Here is a 22,388-nt window from a genome sequence, read left to right on the forward strand (position 1 = left end):
CTTGTTACTGCGGATCGCCGGAGGCGATCAGAAATATGGGTTAGGAGCGCCCTCTAGTGGGCTTTCATGCAGCCAACTTTTAGTTGGCTGCACGAAATCGTTTTTTTTTATTAAAAAAAAACCCTCCCGCAGCTGCCCTGGCGATCTTAATAGAACGCCAGGGTGGTTAAACTATGAAACACAGCAGAGCTAATGATCCTTTGAACTCCTCTGTAGTAAAAAAAAAAAAAAATATCTTATCTAAAGCTGCCTCTCACTGTTTCTTTGATGTATAGGTGCTTCAGAAAATAGGACTGTCTCCAACCCAAGTTAGGCGGAGAGCTCAGAGCAGCTCTTTTGCATTGATAACTAAAGTTCTTTAACTTTTCCTGTACTGTAGACAATAGGAGACTCATATCTTTGCTACTAATGTTCTATTTCTTAGCTGTACTCCAAATACAAATCCGTATATCATAAGTTTATTTTCACTTTAGATTCCCTTTAAAGACAGACCACAGGGTACATGTTGTGATTGTTACTGCATTATAAATCAAATACATTCACTGATCAGTGCCTCGTAATCTATGCCCATCTGGCAGCTCACAGCTGGCAGAAAGGCAATTTGTGTGAAGCACAGAGAAGCAATGGCATAAATCATACAATTTGTATGCAGGTTGAAACTGGACCAGTCAAATGCAGGTGCTGCCAACTATCTAGACTGGCAGCTAACAGGCTGCTCCACAGGGGCATGGAGGATCCCACATTGCAGATGTTGCCCTATAGCATTTCTGGTAACAGGCTGCTCCTCAGGGGCATGGAGGATCCCACACTGCAGATGTTGCCCTATAGCATTTCTGGTAATAGGCTGCTCCTCAGGGGCGTGGAGGATCCCACATTGCCGGCACTATAAGTCACTGGCTTCCCTTCCACACAAAACTTGCTGATATTCACTCAATAAGAATTGAATCGTCATCACTGTCGTCATCAGTAATGACCCTCCTCTTTTTTTTCGCCTGGGAGCTGTCCCCAGGACTCGGTCTCTTCTGAGCAGCTTCCTTCTTCAGTGGCGGGGACTTGGTGGACTGTAATGGACTCTTGCTGGGGGATTTGAAACCCTTTGATGAGGAAGCCTCAGATTTTACCTGCAAATAAGAAAATGGGAGGCTTAGAAAACGACTGCAGAGCCCGACTGCCTTCCCGGTTGTTCCTTAACCCAGCAGACTATTTACCCTCCCTCCGCTAGCTGGGCCATGTGTCCTCGGCCTTCTCAACAGCTACAAAAACACCTTTGATTGTTGCCCAAATTACTCATTATGGTCTAGAGAGAGTGCAAATTTCCCAGTCATTGCTGGTCTCCCTTTTCCGGTGGCTGAGCACATTGGCTCAGGTCCCAAGATGACAGAAGCACAAAAGACAAGCAAGTACAGCAGGAAGGGACAGGGCGATCAGCAGTGTCTGGTTTCATAGGGTTGCATTGATTCCCCTTCGGTAGCATTCCAGGAATTATCATGTAGGTTACTTAATGTGCGTACATACGCTCTATTTTTAGGAATGATGGGTTAGCGGATCGCTCAGAAACAGCCTCATCAGTTTGCAGACAAACTGTACACACGCTCTATCCCTGGAACGCCCGCCCAGGTGTACGCGCCTTAATGCTTTGCTCTGCTTTCTGCAACGGATCAAACAAATAGGATCCGTGAACATGTCTGCTTCTCTGATGCAGAAACTGTACTTTTTCAGACTAGTGGGGATGGGGCTTAATACTTCTACCTCACAAGTCTTATAATCCCGTTTTTAAAATAAATACCTGGATTTTCAGGGACATGAAGTAGTATTTGCACGATTCATAATTCACTGATTGTCTGTCCTACAGTTATTACAGGTGTTGGATGTATTTCCCGCACAAGTCGGTAATTTACCTCACTGCTGTTCTGTTCTCTCTGCTCACTGAAAAGCTGGAACATCCAGAGAAACCTGCACAACCTATTAACATCTGATCAGTGGGACTTGCAGGAGACAGGCTGTTTCTATTGGGTCTGCTCCTGTCAGTCATAGGTAATCCCTCTCCACTTCTGTGAGTCCCGCACAGTTTCCAAAAGAGGAGGAACATTTCCAGTGATCAAACATGTAACTGTTTTACCGCATGCTGTAACCTTCATGAATTGACATTTACTGACAGGTGTTGGATGTATTTACTGCACAAATCGGTAATTTACCTCACTGCTCAGTAATTTCAGCTTTTCATGCGGTAACAGCTTTGATGAATTGCCATTTTCCTAAGTGCTCGGTAAAGTCAGCTGTATTCAGCATTACCGAATGGGATAATTCCTGAAGAATTGATGCAACATTCTAATGATCATTTTCAAGGCAAGCTTGCCACACCCTCCCCACACAAATACAACCCACCTTGCTAGAAAATTTTCCAGCTGTCCTCATCGGGATGGTGATGGAATGTTTCTCGCTTCGCAGTAAACTGGATTTCGGCCCCGTTTTTAAGTAGGATATGGTGGCGTAAGCTGTGAAGCTGAAGTCTTCTCTGTAGGAGAAACAGCACATTAAAAAAATAAATCTCATCTCAGCCTCATCATGCAAAAAATACTTCTTACAACCTGTCACTAACAAGGGTGTGTGTTAAACATTTGTAAAGCGCTTTTCTCCTGTAGGATTCAAATCGCATAAGCATGGCTCAGACCAGTAACTGGAAAAATTCTACAAGTCTGAAAATGCTCGGCTAAACAGGTGGCTTTTCAGTCTGGATTTGAATACCTCCAGGGATGGGGCTGTTATTGTTGGGTGTGGTAAGGAGATCCAAAGGGTATGACAAAGCTTTGGTTTTAACCACTTCCTTTCCAGATGAGATAGACAGATAAAGGCAGCGGGATCAAGTACATATACCATAGTCGGTTAGCTTAGCTGTGCTTGTACTTGGGCTGGTAGAGGGCAGCACTTGGGTCACTGGCCACTTTTGGTGTAGGAAGGGGGGCCCGTTACACCCCTGTGTGGAGACCAAACACTATGCTAAGCATCTTCCATACAGCGTGCTTCTATTAATACCAATAGGAGCGCAAACATTGGACATTTATAATCATCACCAACAACATCAGAACCACTGACAGGTGAAGTGCAGAACCTGGATTATGTCACAATGAAACCAGTTTAGCAGTGGTGTGTACTAGGCGAGGGTTCCCAATCCTCAAGGCCCACCAACAGTGCAGGATTTGTATGACTGAGGATGCCATCTGTGTAGCTCTCCATGCTACCCTCCCACACCTAGAAAAGCTCAAACACCTAGGATAGGATGCTCTTCACTGACTGCAGCTCGGCATTTAACACCATCGTGCTTATCCAGCCAGTGCTGGATTTACCATAAGGCACTGTAGATACATGCCTACTGGAGCCAGATAATGCAAAGGCGTCTCAATCCCCTCCCCAGAGTCTTCCTCCTTGCCTTTGCAGAGTCCTGATAATCTCCCTTCAGTCAGGGGCACCTCTAGCTACCTACTAATAAAGAGAGCTCTAATGTTACACAAAACTCGGAAACCGGTCTGGACAAAATTATTGGCACCCTTTAAAAATTGTGGATCGATAAGATTGTTTCAAGCATGTCATGCTCATTTAAACTCACATGGGGCAAGTAACAGGTGTGGGCAAAATTAAAGATCACGCCTGAAAGCAGATAAAAAAAAAAAAAAGTTCACTTAAGCCTCTTTCACACCAAGACGTTGCGTTTTTGGGGACGTTAAGGTCGCATAACAGGCCCCTAACGCAACGTATGGTGGTGTTGAAGTTGGAAGTCAGATTGAGCTGCGTTATGCGGCTCTTGGTGCACCATTTAGTTCTATACTGGGAAGTCCGGATCTTTTCAATGATTCGGATGATTCAAATCGGATCTTTGAATCATTTTACTAGGGAAGCAGGAAGCAGGGGTGCCGCAGAGTGAGAGGTGCAGGAGAATGAGGGCACATTGAGGGTGGCTAATGGGGAAGGGAGAGATGCAGCAGGAAGATTGTGCTTGTGCACAGAAGCTGCAGTTCCTGTTTCTACCAGACATCCACTGTGAACCGAATCCTTCATTGTGATGATCCGGACGATTCGACTCACATCAAAGATCCGAATAGTTCATGATCTGGACAACACTACAGTGCAGTGAATATTAGCCATGTGGCTTGGAACAATAGGGACTCTCCCCTTACTGAGCATGTGCAAACAGTCTAACACAGCTAAAACCACCTATAACGCACAGCATGCTGCACTTTCATAGAACGTCCAGCGTTACACTGTAACGCAACGTGAGCACTGTGGACAGCCCATTGATTTTTCATTACTGTGAGTTGGGCTGCGTTACAGGCTTCTCTAGTGTGCGCCTGTAACGTCTAACTGTGAAAGCAGCCTTAGTCTTTGCATTGTGAGTCTGTGTGTGCCACACTAAGCATGGACAGCAGAAAGAGGAGAAGAGTACTGTCTGAGGACTTGAGAACCAAATAAAATTTAGAGAAACCGAGAGCCCAATATAGTGTAGTAGGTTATGCAAAAATAAAGTAAGGCTAATCAGTGAGAAGAGTATACTCACAAGCGTGGGTTACCACATAGGCAACCACTGTATAGGCAGGTGAGTAGATTAGACCTGTCCTCACTCAGGGATAAGAAGTCGTTCTATGTAGATCAGAAAAAGGGCTAGATCACCCCTCCACCAGGGGTGGACACGGTATAGCAGTAGAACAGGCGCCAGCAGGATAAAAATGGATAAAACCTTTAAAACTTGCTTGGAGGAAGTGGTGGACTTGCCTCCATAAAGCAGTCACGAAGGACTGTCTGAATAGTAGCAATCACATTTATTATATAGTACCCCAAAAAGTGCAGTGCAACGCGTTTCGCAGGCCAAGCCCGCTTCATTAGGCAATAAACGTGGGCACAAAACAGAATTTCGGCAATAGCAGGTGTAGCGCCTCACCTGCTATTGCCGAAATTCTGTTTTGTCCCCACGTTTATTGCCTGATGAAGCGGGCTTGGCCTGCGAAATGCGCGATTGCTACTATTCAAAATTGTGGAAGAATATCAACAATCTCAAGGTTACAAAGTCTATCTCCAGAGATCTAGATTTGCCTTTTTCCACAGTGTGCAACATTATCAAGACACTTGGCACTGTAGCTGATCTCCCTGGGCGTGGATGGATGGGGGAAAAAAAAAAAAAAACTACAGTTGACCAAAATGTACTTGAGTAAGCCAAAATCCTTTTGAGGAAACACCTTGTGGACAGATGAGACCAAGATAGAGCTTTATGGGAAATCACATCATTCTACTGTTTACCAGAAACAGAATGAGGCCTACAAAGAGCAGAACACAGTACCTAAATATGGTGGAGGTTCAATGATGTTTTGGGGTTGTTTTGCTGGCTCTGGGTACCTGTAGTGTGTGCAAGGCATCATGAAATATGGGGATTACCAAAGGATTTTGGGTCGCACTGTAGAGCCCAGTGTCAGAAAGCTGGGTTTACGTCAGATCTCGAGTCTTCTGGCAGGACAATGACCACAAACATACATCAAAAAGTACCCAGAAATGGATGGCAAAGCACTGGACAGTTCTGAAGTGGCCAGCAATTTGTTCAGATCTAAATCCCATTGAACACCTTGTGGAGAGATCTTAAAATTGCTGTTGAGAAAAGATGCCCTTCCAATAAGAAGGACCTGGAGCAGTTTGCAAAGGAAGAGTGGTACAAAATTCCGGGAGAGAGAGATGTAAGAAGATTGAGGATTACAGGAAGCAACTGTGTGCAACCGAATATTGTGTTAAAGGACAACTGAAGCAAGAAGGATATGGAGGCTGCCATATTTATTTCCTTTTAAACAATACCAGTTGCCTGGCTGTCCTGCTGATCCTCTGCCTCGTAATACTTTTAGCCATAAACCCTGAACAAGCATGCAGCAAATCAGGCATTTCTGACATTATGGTCAGATCTGACAAGATTAGTTGCATGCTTGCTCCTGGTATTAAAAGCAGACAGTACTGCATCCATATAGATCAGCAGGGCTGCAGGCAACTAGTATTGTTTAAAAAGAAATAAAATATGGCAGCTTCTGTAACCCTCCCGCTTCAGTTGTCCTTTAAGGGTGCCAAAAAAAAAAAATGTTGTCCAGCCCATTTTGGGAGTTGTGTGACAGTATGTCCAATTTGCTTTTTTCATCTCCTTTTTTGTTTTTCCCCAATACACCCAAAGGATATAAACCGATGTATAGTAAACTGTGTTACTGCAATACTTGATTTCTTGAAACATTTCTGGGGTTCCAACAATTTCAGTCATGACTACATATGGCAGCCTCCATATACCTGCTAATTTAAGCGGTAGAAAAATCTGGCGAAGCAGACAGTTAAAGAGACACTGAAGTGAAAAAAAAAATGATATAATGAATTGGTTGTGTACTATGAATAATTACTAGAAGATTAGCAGCAAAGAAAATATTCTCATACTTTTATTTTCAGGTATATAGTGTTTTTTCTAACATTGCATCATTCTCTAATATGTGCAGATTACACAACACTCAGCATTCAAAATGAGTCTTTCAGAGCAGTCTGTGAAGTAATGGAAGTAATGACTTCTCCTCTAGCAGATAAAAAGAAAACAGTTCACTTACAGTTGAGATAATAAAAGTCAGATAACAGCCCTCTCCAGGACTAACTTAGTGGGAGAGCTTAATGGCTTGTTTGCATAGAGATAACAACTGGAGTTTCTTAACTCTTCCTGTACTGGAAACAATTAGACTGATGTATCTGATCTTAATGTTTTATTTCTTAGCTGTACTACACATACAAATCATAATATCATCATTTATTTTTTTTCGCTTCAGTCCTTAACCATTTACCGCCATCCTAACGTATTAAAACGTCATGCTTACCGCTATTAACAGCAACATGACGTTTTAATACGTCGCGCATTCCCGCCGCTGCTACCGCCGTGTGTCCGCCGCTACCGCCGCCATTACCGTCGGGATCCCGTGCTGGGCGATTGGGGAAGAGGACTGAACAGTCCTCTACCCAATCGCAGTGCCTGGAGTGAATGGACGTGACCGCGAACAGCGGCTACGTCCATTCACATAAACAGGAAATGGAACAGTTTAATAAAGTGTGTAAAAAAAAAAAAAAAAAAGTGAACACGTCCTATGAGTGTTCACCAGCGCCATCTTGTGGCCAAAAAGTATATTACACTTACAAAATACATACATTTTCAAGTATATACACATCATTAATAAAATTACACTTCCAACCCTCCCCCCCAAAAAAAACACTTGTAAAAAAAAAAAATCAGCTTAAAAAAAAAAAAAAAAATAGTTGCCTTAGGGACTCAGCTTTTTTTATTCTATATTTTATGGGGGAAAATTAATTTTAATTTATTACATAGGGGCTTGTAATTATGGCCAGAACAAACAGAAAAATAACCACTTATATTTAAAATAATATACTGTCGCCATACATTGTGGTAGGGACATAATCTAAACGGTTTAATTATCGGGACCACTGGGCAAATACAACGTGTTTGTTTTATCCACAGGAGAATGTTTAATTTTAAAACTATAAAGGCTGAACACTGAGAAATAATGATTTTTCTTCTTTTTTTTTTCTGTTTTTCTCATTAAAATGCATTTAGAATAAAAAAATTCTTAGCAAAATGTACTATCCACAGAAAGCCTAATTGGTGGCGAAAAAAACGAGGTATAGATCATTTTCTTGTGATAAGTAGTAATAAAGTTATTAGGGAATAAAAGGGAGGAGCGCTGACAACTGAAAATTGCTCTGGTCCGTTAGGATAAAAACCCTTGGGGGTGAACTGGTTAAGAAATATGTTGCGACTCTGCCTGCCTTATCTGATTTACTCACTTTATGTACTGCTGAATCAGGAGGTGGGCGATGATTCGCTCTAGCTCTTCTCGGGGGAGTTTTGGGGGAAGGACTTGAGAGGCGCGCAGTTTGGAGGCTCCTTTTCCCAGCCAGGCGTCCATCAGCTTCAGTGGGGTCAGCTTCTCGCCCATCTTATTGGCTTGTTCCAAGATTGTTATTACATCTTTGCTGTAATCTGTTATGTTCATGTTCTCATGAACTGAAATTAAAAATAAAATTATAGATAATTGGCCATTAAGGAGGCTGTCGCACCCAAGCTTCAAATTTACATGCTCCTAAATGGTCTTGGACCTCACATTCTGCTCTTTAAAGAGGATCTGTAACCAAGGATTGAACTTCATCCCAATCAATAGCTGATACCCCATTTCCCACAAGAAAGCTTTACCTTTTCTCAAATAGACCATCAGGGGGGTCTGTATGGCTGATATTGTAGTGAAACCTCTCCCACAGTGTGATGTCAGGACCATGGTCCTGACAGTTTGCCATCTGTGAAGCTCGTTGCATTGTGGGAAATAACAGCCATTTCCAACTGCCAAGCAACCAGTATCTCCCTCTGTGCATAGAACTCTCAGTAGCGAACATGCTGTACAGATAACCTGGCAGAACAAAAGAGGTCACCGCCAGTGAAATTTCAGAGTGTGAATCAGGGAGAGGAAAGATTTTACAATGTGCAAACCCTGACTAATCTATAACTGTATATTGGAAGGGAAAAAAAAAAAGAAAAAGAATTTTATTCATTATGTTATTTCACTACAGGTCCTCTTTAAAAGCAAATCTCTTATGTTGCACCTAGCACACCTCATCACAATGTCCATTAAAGTCAATGGAACATGGTACACTTCCTGCGATGTACCGGGAGTATTCTAGCAGACGCAGAAGCTGCAGTGCATTTTTGTGCACAGCGTGTGCCACCGGCAGCAATAGTCAAGTGCATATTTTTGTATTTTTGGCTAGTGTGTGGTACGCAGATGCAGATTTTCAGATGTGCTTCCGGTCCAGTGTGGCTGAAGGGCGAGACTTTGAGGGCAGGTTGCCTCCAAATTTCCCTGCCAATGTAGTCAAGCAGGTTACCACCTCGCACCACACACTTTGGTATATGCGGCAGACTGCAGGCAGTACTTTAATATGACGTGTGCCTTTACATGGAAGTGAAGCATACTTGAATGGTACTGTATGCCTCACTGTATGGCTGCACCGCAGTGGCGTGACCTTTTGGTGACGTTGCGGTACAAGCGAAGAATAATATCAACGCAACGGATTCAGCACAATGTGTAAAGAGCCTAAAAGGTATGTACACACATGCGTAAATTGTCGGCCAGAATGGCTGGTAACAACCTCTTCAGTCAACAATTGTTTGCCTTTCTAATGGGTGTACAATGTACAGCCGATGTTGCTCAACCCACTTACGACCGCTCTACGCCAATTGGCGAACGCGGTGGCTCCCCCAGGACCGTCTAACGGCAATTGGCGCAAAGTCCCGGGGGTAGAGACTGCAGAAGATTGCGCACACTGATGCGCGCGCTTCCCCGCTTTAATGACGGAGCTCCGCTCAGTCTGTCAACAGCGATCGCCGCTATCAGACTGTAAACAGTTAAAACAAAACACACGTTTATTTCCGTGTAAAGCGCTGCAATCTATAGCAGCGCTGCACTGGCACAGCTCTGACACTGAGCTGTCCCTTCCATTGGCTACAAAAGCGATCGGCTCTCAGGCTGATGCCTATGAAAGACGATCACACTGATTGGCTCTTTTTGGGGTTGGAGGGATGATAGGTAGCTAAATTTAAAGAAAAATAAGATTTTGTATTAAAAAAAAAAAAAAAATAATAGAAGCTCTGTTGATGGCAAGAAAAGGGGACAAAATAAATTTGTGTGCTAAGTGTTGTGGCTCTGCAGCGAGCTTTTAAAGAAAACCTGTAATGAGAAAAAGTTCCCCTGGGGGGTACTTACTCACCTCGGGTGGGGGAAGCCTCCGGATCCCATAGAGCACAGGTGTCAAACTCCAGGTCTGGAGGGCCATATCCATGCCAGTGTTTAGGAGGGACTGACAACGAGAGGAATGTGTCCTACCTGATGGACCACACCTTTCCTGATTCAGACCTATCAATTCATTTGAGCTTTGTCAAAAATGTGTGAGGACCTCGGCCCTCGAAGGACCGGTTTGACATCCCTGCCATAGAGGCTTCCCCGTCCTCCTCGGTCCCACGGCGGCGGTGAAAAAGCTCCCGGAATGGAGGGGATGTCAATACTTACATTCCCGGCTCCAGCGCAGTATCGGTTCTCTGCTCGGAGATAGTCAGAAATAGCCGATCGCAGTCAGTCCACTCTACTGCGTATGCGTAGTAGAGCGGACCCAACAGAGATCGGCTATTTCTGCCTATCTCCGTGCTGAGAGACGCAACAGCTCCCCCGCTGGAGCCAGGAAAGAAATGTATTAGCCTTGTCAGGCTTGTCGAGCCAGGTGTAATAATCCACTCAGCTGTCTGCACAGGCAGACAGCTGTTTGACCATTCCTTAAAGTGAACCCAAATTAAAAATACAAGATTTCAGAAATAAAATCTATTTTCTAAATTATAATAATAAATAGCAGCCTTTTTTCAGCTGCATGATGACAAATATAAAATATTTTACATTTATTGGAGGAACCCCTCCCTTCCTTTCAAATTGCCGGGATTTTTCCGGCAAACTGGTGGAGTAGATGGTGTCTGGCAATGGAGGAATTGCTAATGGCTGCCCCCAGTATAACCCTAGCTATGAAAAGAGAAGGGTGAAAAGCATGCACTGAAATGATCATAGGTTTGAAGGAGTGTTTATCTTTGTATGTGTCAGCGTGGTGCAACTAAATATTTTTAATTAAAAATGTTTGTTTTGGGTCCGCTTTAAGTCTGAGGGCTGCAGGTTTCTGGAAAAGAGACCTGTCTTTTCTTTGCAAGTTTCAGAGTTGCTCTGCTGAGGAATTTGCATACACTTGTCATGCAAATTGTCTACCTGCCTCCTTTGAAGGCTTGCAGTATAAATACCTTGTTCTCCGAGAATCCCTTGCTGTCATGAAGGTTTGTTCCTGCTAAACTCTCCTAGAGTATCAGCCTTTGTTGTTGTTGTTAAAGATCATCTTAGAGTAATTCCTTGGGATTGCACTAGGCATCCTTTCTAGTGCAGTCAGGTTGTATTATCTGTTTTGCCCTGTACTGTCTCTCTGTCTCGATTGTCTTGTCGCCAGCGGCGGTCGTCAGGCAATCGGTCTGTCTGTCTGGGAGTGTAGGCCAGAGCTGCGGTTGCTACTGGCTGCTCCATCTGTCTGGATTGCATGCGCCCTAGTGGTAGTGGCAGCTCTTCCTTCTGTATTCTGCCTTGGGGGTGCTAGCCAGAGCAGCGGTTGCTACTGGTAGCCCCATATGTTTGTCTTATCTGATACGAACGCTTGCTGTAGGCTCGGTGAAGTAACCGTTTAGCAAGCATTCGCGTTCTCTATTTTGTGTTTGTGTGACACTGGTTAGTTAGGGTGGCACGCTTATCACTGGGCGCCTAACGCACGGTGATCGTGCTTAAACGCTGTCGCGAATGAGTGCGGTGTTCGCATTTAGCTAGCGTTTGTTATTTTCCTTGTTCTTATTGCTGTTACTTGCTGTGCCTTCTTGCTACTCTCGTGCTCTGTCCTGCTCGGTCTTGTGTCACAATTGGCAATAGCCATGCTGGCGATTGCATTCCCACTTAATTTCCATTGTTGTGTGTGCGCCGTCGCTGGGTGGCGACTAGTTTGGTGGACACACATACATTCTGTCTCTGTGTGCTCTATCTCTTTAAGGGCGATCTTGCCCTGCATTGCTTCAACCCGTACAATTCCCATCTGGCGTCTGTGGCAGTGCAGAGGCTGTGTTCATCTACACTCCACAGCTCCATCTGCCGGTGGGAATCTCCCTCTGCAGGTGCATAGCACCATAGCGGAGTTCTCTCAATTTACACGCTTGTGGAGGATTTCCGTAGTGTCAGCGCACGTCCTGTGCGCTGACCACAGAAATAATTCCGCACTCGTTACACCAGGATTGCCGGACACGTCGGGGGAGCCAGCGCTGGACTACCTGCAGCTACGGCGGAGCGGGGGGGTGTGCCTCATTGGGACCCTGAGGCTTCCCCCTACCGAGGTGAGTACCCCCCAGGGGACTTTTTTTTGTTACAGGTTCTCTTTAAAGTTACAGACCTCTGAATTATAAAATATAGCCTGGTCACTAGGGGAGTGTAAGCCCACAGTCCTCAAGTAGTTAAAGCGATCCCGAGCCGAACCTATGATTCAAAATAAGATATTAACCTGAAGAGAGGGAAGCCTCAGGATCCTATTGAGGCTTCCCATGGTGGTCCGATGTCCCCTGTCGCTGAGCATGGGACCCCCTCCACATCAGGGCCGCACTCCTCCTGTTACCAGCGCGGCCATACAGTAGCCACGTGAGCAATGCATTGTCAGTAATCTTTGGGGGAGGGGGCCACGCTCAGCAACGGGGGATATCAAAGCAAGGAGGGAAGCCTCAATAAGATCATAAGGCTTCCCTGTCTTTAGATAAGTATTTGATTTTATACGCAATCATCATTTACAGATTGTACCACGTCACATACAGATAGTCTCTCCTTCATTTCCCCTCTGATGCTACAAATTGTAACGCTAGCCTGAAGACTAGTGATGCAATCGGTTCCCGATTTCTTACCTGAGCGATTGTTACTAGATGGAAGACAATCACGTGTATTTAGCTTAAAGGAATACTGTAGGGGCGTCGGGGAAAAATGAGTTGAACTTACCCGGGGCTTCTAATGGTCCCCTCGCAGACATCCTGTGTTGGCGCAGCCACTCCCCAATGCTCCGGCCCCGCCTCCGGTTCACTTCAGGAATTTCAGACTTTAAAGTCTGAAAACCACTGCGCCTGCGTTGCCGTGTCCTCGCTTCCCCTGATGTCACCAGGAGTGTATAGCAGAAGCCGAGTTTGGTCTGTGCCTGCGCAGTACGCTCCTGGTGACATCAGGGGGAGCGAGGACACGACAACGCAGGCACAGTGGTTTTCAGACTTTAAAGTCTGAAATTCCAGAGGTGAACCAGAGGCGGGGCCGGAGCATCAGTGACTGGCTGCGTGGGCACAGGATGTCTGCGGGGGACCATTTGAAGCCCCGGGTAACTTCAACTCATTTTCCCCTGACCCCCCTACAGTATCCCTTTAACCCTCATGCTTTAGACACAGGTGTATTGGGTTTCTTACCCTTGTCCCTGGAGCAGTTGTCACACATCATGTTACACTGCGCAGAGTCCCAGACTTCATCAAAGTGCTGAGCAATCACCACCCGGCGGCACCTGCAGCAGAGGATGGGAGGGGTTTAATCACAAACGAGGTAGTCAGATTCATTTTCCAGTATGTAATTGCAGCAGAATTTAGCGCTTGTGGCCGGCAGCTGGCAAACGAGCAGTTCAGCCATCCATGGAAAAGAATCCTTAACGTTTTGTAAATTATAAAATGGGTATGAATGAGTTTAACCCCTTCACTACCAGTGGTCTCTGCCCCCTAAAGGGAACCTAAACTGAGAAGGATATGGATTTTTCCTTTTAAAATAATACCAGTTGCCCGACTCCCCTGTTGATCCTGTGTGTCTTATAATTTTAGCCACAGCCCCTCAGCAAACATGCAGGTCAGGTTCTCTGACTGAAGTCAGACTGGATTAGCTGCATGCTTGTTTCAGGTGTGTGATTCAGCCACTGCTGCAGCCAAAGAGATCAGCAGGACTGCCAGGCAACTGGTATTGTTTAAAAGGAAACATCCATATCCCTCTCAGTTTAGGTTTCCTTTAAGGACTAGAGACCGCTAATACCAGAAACCAGCTCCTGCCGATGAATTGCCGCACACCTGTCGCCTCAGGCAACCCACTCTGCCGTCTCTATGAGGGCAGAGCTCTGTGAGCCGGTCAGGAGCTGCTTTCATTGGCTCCTGACCATGTGATCAATGTAAGCCAATGAGAGTTGCTAACATTGATAACAGGGTCAGAGGCCAATGAATTCAGCTCCTGGCCCATTCACAGAGCACTGCTCTCATACTGACAGCAGGGCGAATGAGCTACGGCAGGGAGAGAGAGTAACGCAATTAGCAAGAACGCAGTGAGGTGAAATCTACGCCCTGGCAGGGATAACTGCATCAAAGAAGGCGTAGATTTCAATCACTGCCGTCCGCAAGCGGTTAATCAGGCTGTATTTAACTATTGTACGGCTACTTGAACACTGCGCCTTCATTTTCTCAGACTGCTGACACATAAGACCACTCTTCCCCCGATCTTGTGAGAATGAGATCTCCTATTGGTCATGAAGGCCTGGCATCGGGCTGCTTAATGGTTGTGGGTGGATATAGCCAGAACTCATCACCCCGTGTGTAAAAGGGAGGCCCGCTGTGATAACAGATAGTCACAGACCGTAGAAGATGCAAGATGGAAGAGGCTGTACTTGGAGTTGGGCCATATTCTGAGACATAAGATCTATAGAGCGGCTGACATCCTGGGAACGCACCTGTGCAGGTCTTGGCAGTAGCGAACCATCTCATACAACTTCACCTGACCAACATTCTCCATAACCACCATCGAGCTGATCCGAAAAATGTCCCCAAAGCCATAATACAGGAGGCAGTCTGCCCGTTTATCGTCCCGACCTGTGGAAAGGATCAGGTCACATGACTGTTCAATTAAGGTTAATCTTAAACAATTCAACCCATGACAGACTAAGTTTTATATTTTGGCCCCTTACGGGATTGAGTTTAACAGCCCTGGTCTAAAGCATAACAAAAACAAAACAAAAAACCCTGCAGAAAAGGAACAGCTAAAACCATCTGAGTGGTTTTCAAGTGTTAAAACTACTGTGTTACAGTTCATTTAGCTGCTAATTGATAAGCCTGCCTTTGTTGGGCACAATTATTAGAGTTGGAAGTGTACACACTGTGTAAACAAGGCAGTTGTATCCAGGATGGAAGCAAAGAACTTTAATTTTCTCACCTATTACTTTTCTAGGTGTACCTTTGATAAGAGAATGTTCAATGAGGACATTAAAATAAAAAAATTCTAGTTACCTGGGGCTTCCTTCAGCCCCTGTCAGCAGTCCTGTTCCCTCACTGCAGCTCCGCTTCCTACCGGTGGCCCAGGTCCCCTGCGGTGCAAGATGCCAACCTCGGCATCCATTGCGCCTACGCGAGAGCCGCTCGCTGTGGTGCGGACATCACCTGGAATGTACTGCGCAAGCACAGTACAATCCAGATAACGTCAGCACGACACCGAGTGGCTCTCGCGCAGGCGCAGTGGATGCCGAACTGCCAAGGTTGGCATCTGGCACTAGAGGGGACCCGGGCCACCAGCAGGAAGCTGAGCTGCGGAGAGGGCACAGGACTGTTGACGGGCAGAAGGAAGGCCTGGGTAAGTTGTTTATTTAGGTCTTCCTATGGATGGATTTGGAGCAGGGCTGTGGAGCCTGTACACAAATAATCAGACTCCAACCCCTCAGTTTATGAAAAAAAATCGACTCCAGGTACAAAAAAAAAAAAAAAAAAATTTAAAAAAAAAAAATTTCTACTTCAAAAATCGGTTTCTCATCCCTGCCCTACCTAAAACGCTGCATCCCTGTGGCTGTAATCTAACTAATTCCCCCAAACTCCCCGTGGGGCAATCCGGGCAGAGCTTCCGTGAGAGACAGAGCTTTCAGTTGCAGCTCTGAATCTCAGCGCATCTGTCAGCCCGGATCGCCGCCTCTCCTCCGCCCCTCTCAGTCTTCCTTCTCTATCAGCGGCGGAGATCCGCCGCTGATTTAGACGCGAATGGAGGCAGAGCTGCAGCTCATAGCTCTGCCTCCAACAGCAGCAAAATCCACGACCAAGAAAGTAGTGGATTTTGCGGGGGAATTTAGTTAGATTACAGCTGCGGGGATGCTGCGTTTTAGTTAGGGCAAGGATGAGAAACAGATTTTTGAAGTAAAAAGAGGATTGTCTCTTTAACCACTTAGCAACTTCTGCCACAGTTTCTACTTCCCAGTTTATAAACACCTGTAAACACTTGGTTCTGTTTTCTATTTTTAGAAAATGGAGTTAGTATAGCACCATTGTGTGGCGAAAAAGTAAAACTACTTCCAAATCCACCATTATACACTTACCATAGAAAACTGAAATACATTTTCATTATTTTATTTTTTTATTTTTTTTTAACTCCTTCACTCCTAACCCAAAATTGTAATAACCGGGACATATGGGCAAATAAAATGTGCCTGTTTTATCTACAATAGCACATTTTATTTTTAAAACTACAATGGCTGAAAGCTAAGAAATTGTGAATTTTTTAATTTTTTCTTCTTCCCTGTCAAATGCATATAAAATATTATAATTCTTAGCATAATGTACTGCCCAAAGAAAGCCTAATTTGTCCCGCAAAAAAATATATAGGTCCTTTCAGTGTGATAATTAGAGATAAAGTTATTACCGAATGAATGGGAAAAGCTTTTGAAGAGGAAAAAAACCTGTGGTAGGGAAGTTGTTAATTGATACCAGTTGCCTGACTGTCCACCCAATTCTGTGCCTCTAATACTTACAGTCACAGACCCTAAACAAGCATGCAAATCAGAGGTTTCTGTAAAAAAAAAAAAAAAAAAAAAATCTGACAAGATTAGTTGCATGCTTATTTCAGGTGTGTGATTCAGACACTATTGCAACCAAATAGATCAGCAGGACAACCAGGCAACGGTTATTGTTTAAAAGGAAATAAATATGGCAGCCATCATATCCTTCTCTCTTCAGGTATGCTTTAAAGGCGCATTACAGCAAACAATTATAAAATGTAAAATATGTGCAAACATATACAAATAAGAAGTACACTCTTTTTCCAGAGTAAAATGAGCCATAAATTACTCTTCTCCTATGTTGCTGTCACTTACAGTAGGTAGTAGAAATCTGACAGAAGTGACAGGTTTTGGACTAGTCCATCTCTTTATAGGGGATTCTCAGGGATATATTTTCAAAAGCACTTAGTAAATGTCAGTTGCTCTGTCCAACTGCAAAAAAACTGTAGCGAGCAGGGAAGCTGGCCAGCATCATTGTTTAAATCCATTTTAGGGAGTATCTTTATAAAGAAAAAAAGCCTTGCTGAGAATCCCCTATGAAGAGATGGACTAGTCCAAAACCTGTCACTTCTGGCAGATTTCTACTACCTACTGTAAGTGACAGCAACATAGGAGAAGAGTAATTTATGGCTCATTTTACTCTGGAAAAAGAGTGTACTTCTTATTTGTATATGTTTGCACATATTTTACATTTTATAATTTTTCGCTGTAGTGCCCCTGTAAAGGCTCAAAACCACAATTGTACAGGTTTTTGATGCAAGAGGGCCCCATTCCCACTTGCGATTGCAAACCGCAAACAACAATTGCCCAGTGATTGATGTGATTCTCCTTCAACTAATGAGAATCTCAAAGTGCACAGTTGCTCTAAAAATGCTACGTGTAGTGCATTTGCAATTTCCGCAGTGTGAATGATCCCATAGAGATCCATTGTACACAGCACTTTGCTGATCGCCGGTTGTTAGAAGAAGCATAGTGACGATTTTATTCTGCTGCTCTAGAGTGAGTGGACTGAGTAACCGTTCACATTGGCAGCCCTCTGATACAGGCTTCTCGTGTCACAGGTAAAGTTACAACAATTGTACATATAAAGTCTGGGAGTTACCTGCCCGTCCGCTCTCCTGGTAATAATTCTCCATAGACTTGCTCATCGAGTGATGAATGACAAACCGCACATCTGGTTTATCGATGCCCATCCCAAACGCCACTGTGGCCACCACCACCTGCAGGAAACCACACAGAGTGTAACTGAATGACTGGCAGACATTTCCCGGATGGAATAGGCAGAAAGTCATTTACTTCTGATTAGACACTAGCGCCGGTTCAATGTATAACGGGGCCCTGTGGCAAAATTCACCTGAGGGCCCTCATGCCTCACCACCACAGCATATTCAGTCCTCAGGGCCCCAGAGCTAGTTGAAACTCTTCCCAGATCTCCCCCGTCAGATGCTCCCTGGGGCCTCTGCACAGTTTTGTCAGCATAGCAACTTCAGTCCGTGCGTTCTCTCGTCTTCGCAGGGGCGCCTCTTCCCAGTGATCCGGTGCAGGTTGTTGCATATTGATAACGGGTCATGGAGTAGGGGAAGCCAGCAGGGGTGGAGATGGGGAGCACAGACAGCAGCACACTGGGACAGGCAAGTCACAATGTTGAGAAAAACTTTGCAGGGGCCCCTAGGGAGCACAAGTGAGGGGGAGACCTGGGGGGACCGGGGTAGCGCTTGGGGGCCCTGGGGCCATTTCCCCCTTTGCCTTTATGGCAGAGCCGGCCCTGTCAGACACAGGGCCTTATTCACTAAAGGAACTCATACACTGGCAGACGGCCACCAGATTGGAACAGAGAGAGATTTATCTGATGGTACAATCTGAGATATCCATTACTGCCAGTGTACTGTACACAGATTTAAGCAATTTCAATAGATTTAAATACACATTATACACTGAGTGGCCCCCCAAAAAATTTGAGAAGCCCTCTAATAATGAGTTGATCCACCTTTAGCTCAGATTACAGACAATATTTTACTTGACGCAAACTAAACAAGATTCCGTCATTAGCATATTACTGACCTTCCCTACTGACAGCCATCATTAGCATCTTACTGGCCTTCCCCACTGACAGCCATCATTAGCATCTTACTGGCCTTCCCCACTGACAGCCATCATTAGCATCTTACTGGCCTTCCCTACTGACAGCCATCATTAGCATCTTACTGGCCTTCCCTACTGACAGCCATCATTAGCATCTTACTGGCCTTCCCTACTGACAGCCATCATTAGCATCTTACTGGCCTTCCCTACTGACAGCCATCATTAGCATCTTACTGGCCTTCCCTACTGACAGCCATCATTAGCATCTTACTGGCCTTCCCTACTGACAGCCATCATTAGCCTCTTACTGGCCTTCCCTACAGACAGCCATCATTAGCCTCTTACTGGCCTTCCCTACTGACAGCCATCATTAGCCTCTTACTGGCCTTCCCTACTGACAGCCATCATTAGCATCTTACTGGCCTTCCCTACTGACAGCCATCATTAGCATCTTACTGGCCTTCCCTACTGACAGCCATCATTAGCCTCTTACTGGCCTTCCCTACTGACAGCCATCATTAGCCTCTTACTGGCCTTCCCTACTGACAGCCATCATTAGCATCTTACTGGCCTTCCCTACTGACAGCCATCATTAGCATCTTACTGGCCTTCCCTACTGACAGCCATCATTAGCATCTTACTGGCCTTCCCGTCTGACAGCCATCATTAGCATCTTACTGGCCTTCCCTACTGACAGCCATCATTAGCCTCTTACTGGCCTTCCCTACTGACAGCCATCATTAGCCCCTTACTAGCCTTCCCTTCTGACAGCCATCATTAGCCTCTTACTGGCCTTCCCTACTGACAGCCATCATTAGCCTCTTACTGGCCTTCCCTACTGACAGCCATCATTAGCCTCTTACTGGCCTTCCCTACTGACAGCCATCATTAGCCTCTTACTGGCCTTCCCTACTGACAGCCATCATTAGCCTCTTACTGGCCTTCCCTACTGACAGCCATCATTAGCCTCTTACTGGCCTTCCCTACTGACAGCCATCATTAGCATCTTACTGGCCTTCCCTACTGACAGCCATCATTAGCATCTTACTGGCCTTCCCTACTGACAGCCATCATTAGCATCTTACTGGCCTTCCCTACTGACAGCCATCATTAGCATCTTACTGGCCTTCCCTACTGACAGCCATCATTAGCCTCTTACTGGCCTTCCCTACTGACAGCCATCATTAGCCTCTTACTGGCCTTCCCTACTGACAGCCATCATTAGCCTCTTACTGGCCTTCCCTACTGACAGCCATCATTAGCCTCTTACTGGCCTTCCCTACTGACAGCCATCATTAGCCCCTTACTGGCCTTCCCTACTGACAGCCATCATTAGCCTCTTACTGGCCTTCCCTACTGACAGCCATCATTAGCATCTTACTGGCCTTCCCTACTGACAGCCATCATTAGCATCTTACTGGCCTTCCCTACTGACAGCCATCATTAGCATCTTACTGGCCTTCTCTACTGACAGCCATCATTAGCATCTTACTGGCCTTCCCTACTGACAGCTATCATTAGCATCTTACTGGCCTTCCCTACTGACAGCCATCATTAGCATCTTACTGACCTTCCCTACTGACAGCCATCATTAGCCTCATACTGGCCTTCCCTACTGACAGCTATCATTAGCATCTTACTGGCCTTCCCTACTGACAGCCATCATTAGCATCTTACTGACCTTCCCTACTGACAGCCATCATTAGCCACATACTGGCCTTCCCTTCTGACAGCCATCATTAGCATCTTACTGGCCTTCCCTTCTGACAGCCATCATTAGCCTCTTACTGGCCTTCCCTACTGACAGCCATCATTAGCCTCTTACTGGCCTTCCCTACTGACAGCCATCATTAGCATCTTACTGGCCTTCCCTACTGACAGCCATCATTAGCATCTTACTGGCCTTCCCTACTGACAGCCATCATTAGCCTCTTACTGGCCTTCCCTTCTGACAGCCATCATTAGCCCCTTACTGGCCTTCCCTTCTGACAGCCATCATTAGCATATTACTGGCCTTCCCTACTGACAGCCATCATTAGCCTCTTACTGGCCTTCTCTACTTTAGCATATTACTGGCCTTTCCTACTGACAGCCACGTTGGACCAGGTATGGGAGTGACCTACACAGCGACATGCCAGATACCGACATCCACACAACACTACCCTAACGCCTGGTTAATATGCTCTAAAGTGTCCCTTCCATTCCTGTGATGTCTGTAAATATAGATCTATGTGTAAATATATGACCACACCTGAATCTTGTTCTCGGTCCAGCAGGTGTGGACCTTTGTCTTGTCTCGCGGCTCCATGTTGGCGTGATACGCTCCGGCCCGAATACCCAGCTTCTGTAACCCGATGGTCACCTGTTCAGAATCCTTCTGAGAAAAACAATAGATGATCCCTGGAAAATAGGAAATAAGGTTTGAGGCTAGGTTCACACTATGGTGTTGCGGTTTGCATACCCTACAAAAAGCAGGATCGCAACAAAGTACAATGCACAGCAATATCCCAGTGCGAATGCAGCCTAAATCAAACCCCAGACAACCAGCTCATCTGTCCAACCAAGCTCTACAATCCCCACACACACACACTTTTTCCACCACTACAGTATATCTACATCCTCTGACTTCATCTAAGCCACAAGGACATAGATATAAGTCATGTAGTTGAAGCACATCTGTGCAAAACCTCCAGCACTATCTGCTGCAGCACTAATTGGTGAAAGCGAATATATTCACTGAGCCAATAAGACTGATTTTCACCCTTAACATCTCAGTCGTTTTCAGCTTATGCATCCGAGCAATGTTCACCTCCCATTCATTAGCCTATAACTTTATCACTACTTATCACAATGAACTGATCTATATCTTGTTTTTTCTGCCACCAATTAGGCTTTCTTTGGGGGGTACATTTTCCTAAGAGCCACTTTACTGTAAATGCATTTTAACAGGAAGAATAAGAAAAAAAAATGAAAAAAAATTCATTTTTTTGTCAGTTTTCTGCCATTATAGTTTTAAAATAATACATGCCTCCATAATTAAAACCCACGTATTGTTATTGCCCATTTGTCACGGTTATTTCACCTTTTAAATTATGTCCCTATCACAATGTATCGCGACAATATTTTATTTGGAAATAAGAGCATTTTTTCCGTTTTGCATACATCACTATTTACAAGCTTATAAAAAAAAAAAAATAGAGAGAAATATTTCATCTTTACATAGATATTTAAAAAGTTTAGACCCTTAGGTAAATATTTATGTTTTTTTTTTTTATAGTAATTTTTTTTTTTTTTTATTAAATATTTTATGTGGGCATTTTTTGGGAGGGTGGGATATAAAAGTGTTTTATTTGGGGAAATATTTATGTATTGTAATTTTTTTTACATTTACTTGTAGTTTTACTTTTTGGCCACAAGATGGCAATCTCGAGTTTGTTTACATGACGTCACTCTAAGCGTACAATGTACACTTAGAGGGACATAGCTTCAGAAAGAGCGAAGCTTCCGAGAGAAGCTGTCGCTTTTTCAGCGGGGGAGAGGAATCAGTGATCAGACTCCATAGCCCGAGACATTGATTCTGTGGCTACCGAATCCGCGGCCGGGAGTGCGCGTGCACGCGCGCGATCGGCCGCGGGAGCGCGCCTGTCCTCCTTGACGTTTTTATACGTCAAGGAGGACAAAGTGGTTAAAAAATACTTTTATTTTCATAGTGAAAAATGCACACTGGAGCATTATTTCAGAATCAAATATCTTCAACATGCCATACAATGAAAGCCTAGTTAGTCTTGGGAAAAAAAAAAAAAAAAAAAAAAATCAATATATATTTC

The 22,388-nt window shown here is 44.8% G+C and overlaps 1 protein-coding gene across 3 annotated transcripts in view; it reads right to left on the bottom strand.

Annotated features, from left to right (window-relative positions):
• RECQL (RecQ like helicase) overlaps positions 1-22,388 on the bottom strand; it is a 50,313-nt gene continuing 27,925 nt past the window's right edge. For all 3 annotated transcript variants that reach the window (XM_068278036.1, XM_068278037.1, XM_068278038.1), the window contains exons 9-15: positions 20,813-20,961; positions 17,582-17,699; positions 14,398-14,536; positions 13,109-13,200; positions 7,849-8,068; positions 2,386-2,515; positions 1-1,121 (exon numbers count right to left, since the gene is read on the bottom strand). In XM_068278036.1, the coding sequence (XP_068134137.1) occupies positions 927-1,121; positions 2,386-2,515; positions 7,849-8,068; positions 13,109-13,200; positions 14,398-14,536; positions 17,582-17,699; positions 20,813-20,961 (1,043 nt within the window). In that variant the 3' untranslated portion in view covers positions 1-926. The remainder of the gene's footprint in view (positions 1,122-2,385; positions 2,516-7,848; positions 8,069-13,108; positions 13,201-14,397; positions 14,537-17,581; positions 17,700-20,812; positions 20,962-22,388) is intronic.

This window comes from Hyperolius riggenbachi, chromosome 3 (assembly GCF_040937935.1).
Source record: "Hyperolius riggenbachi isolate aHypRig1 chromosome 3, aHypRig1.pri, whole genome shotgun sequence".
Lineage (NCBI taxonomy): Eukaryota > Metazoa > Chordata > Amphibia > Anura > Hyperoliidae > Hyperolius > Hyperolius riggenbachi.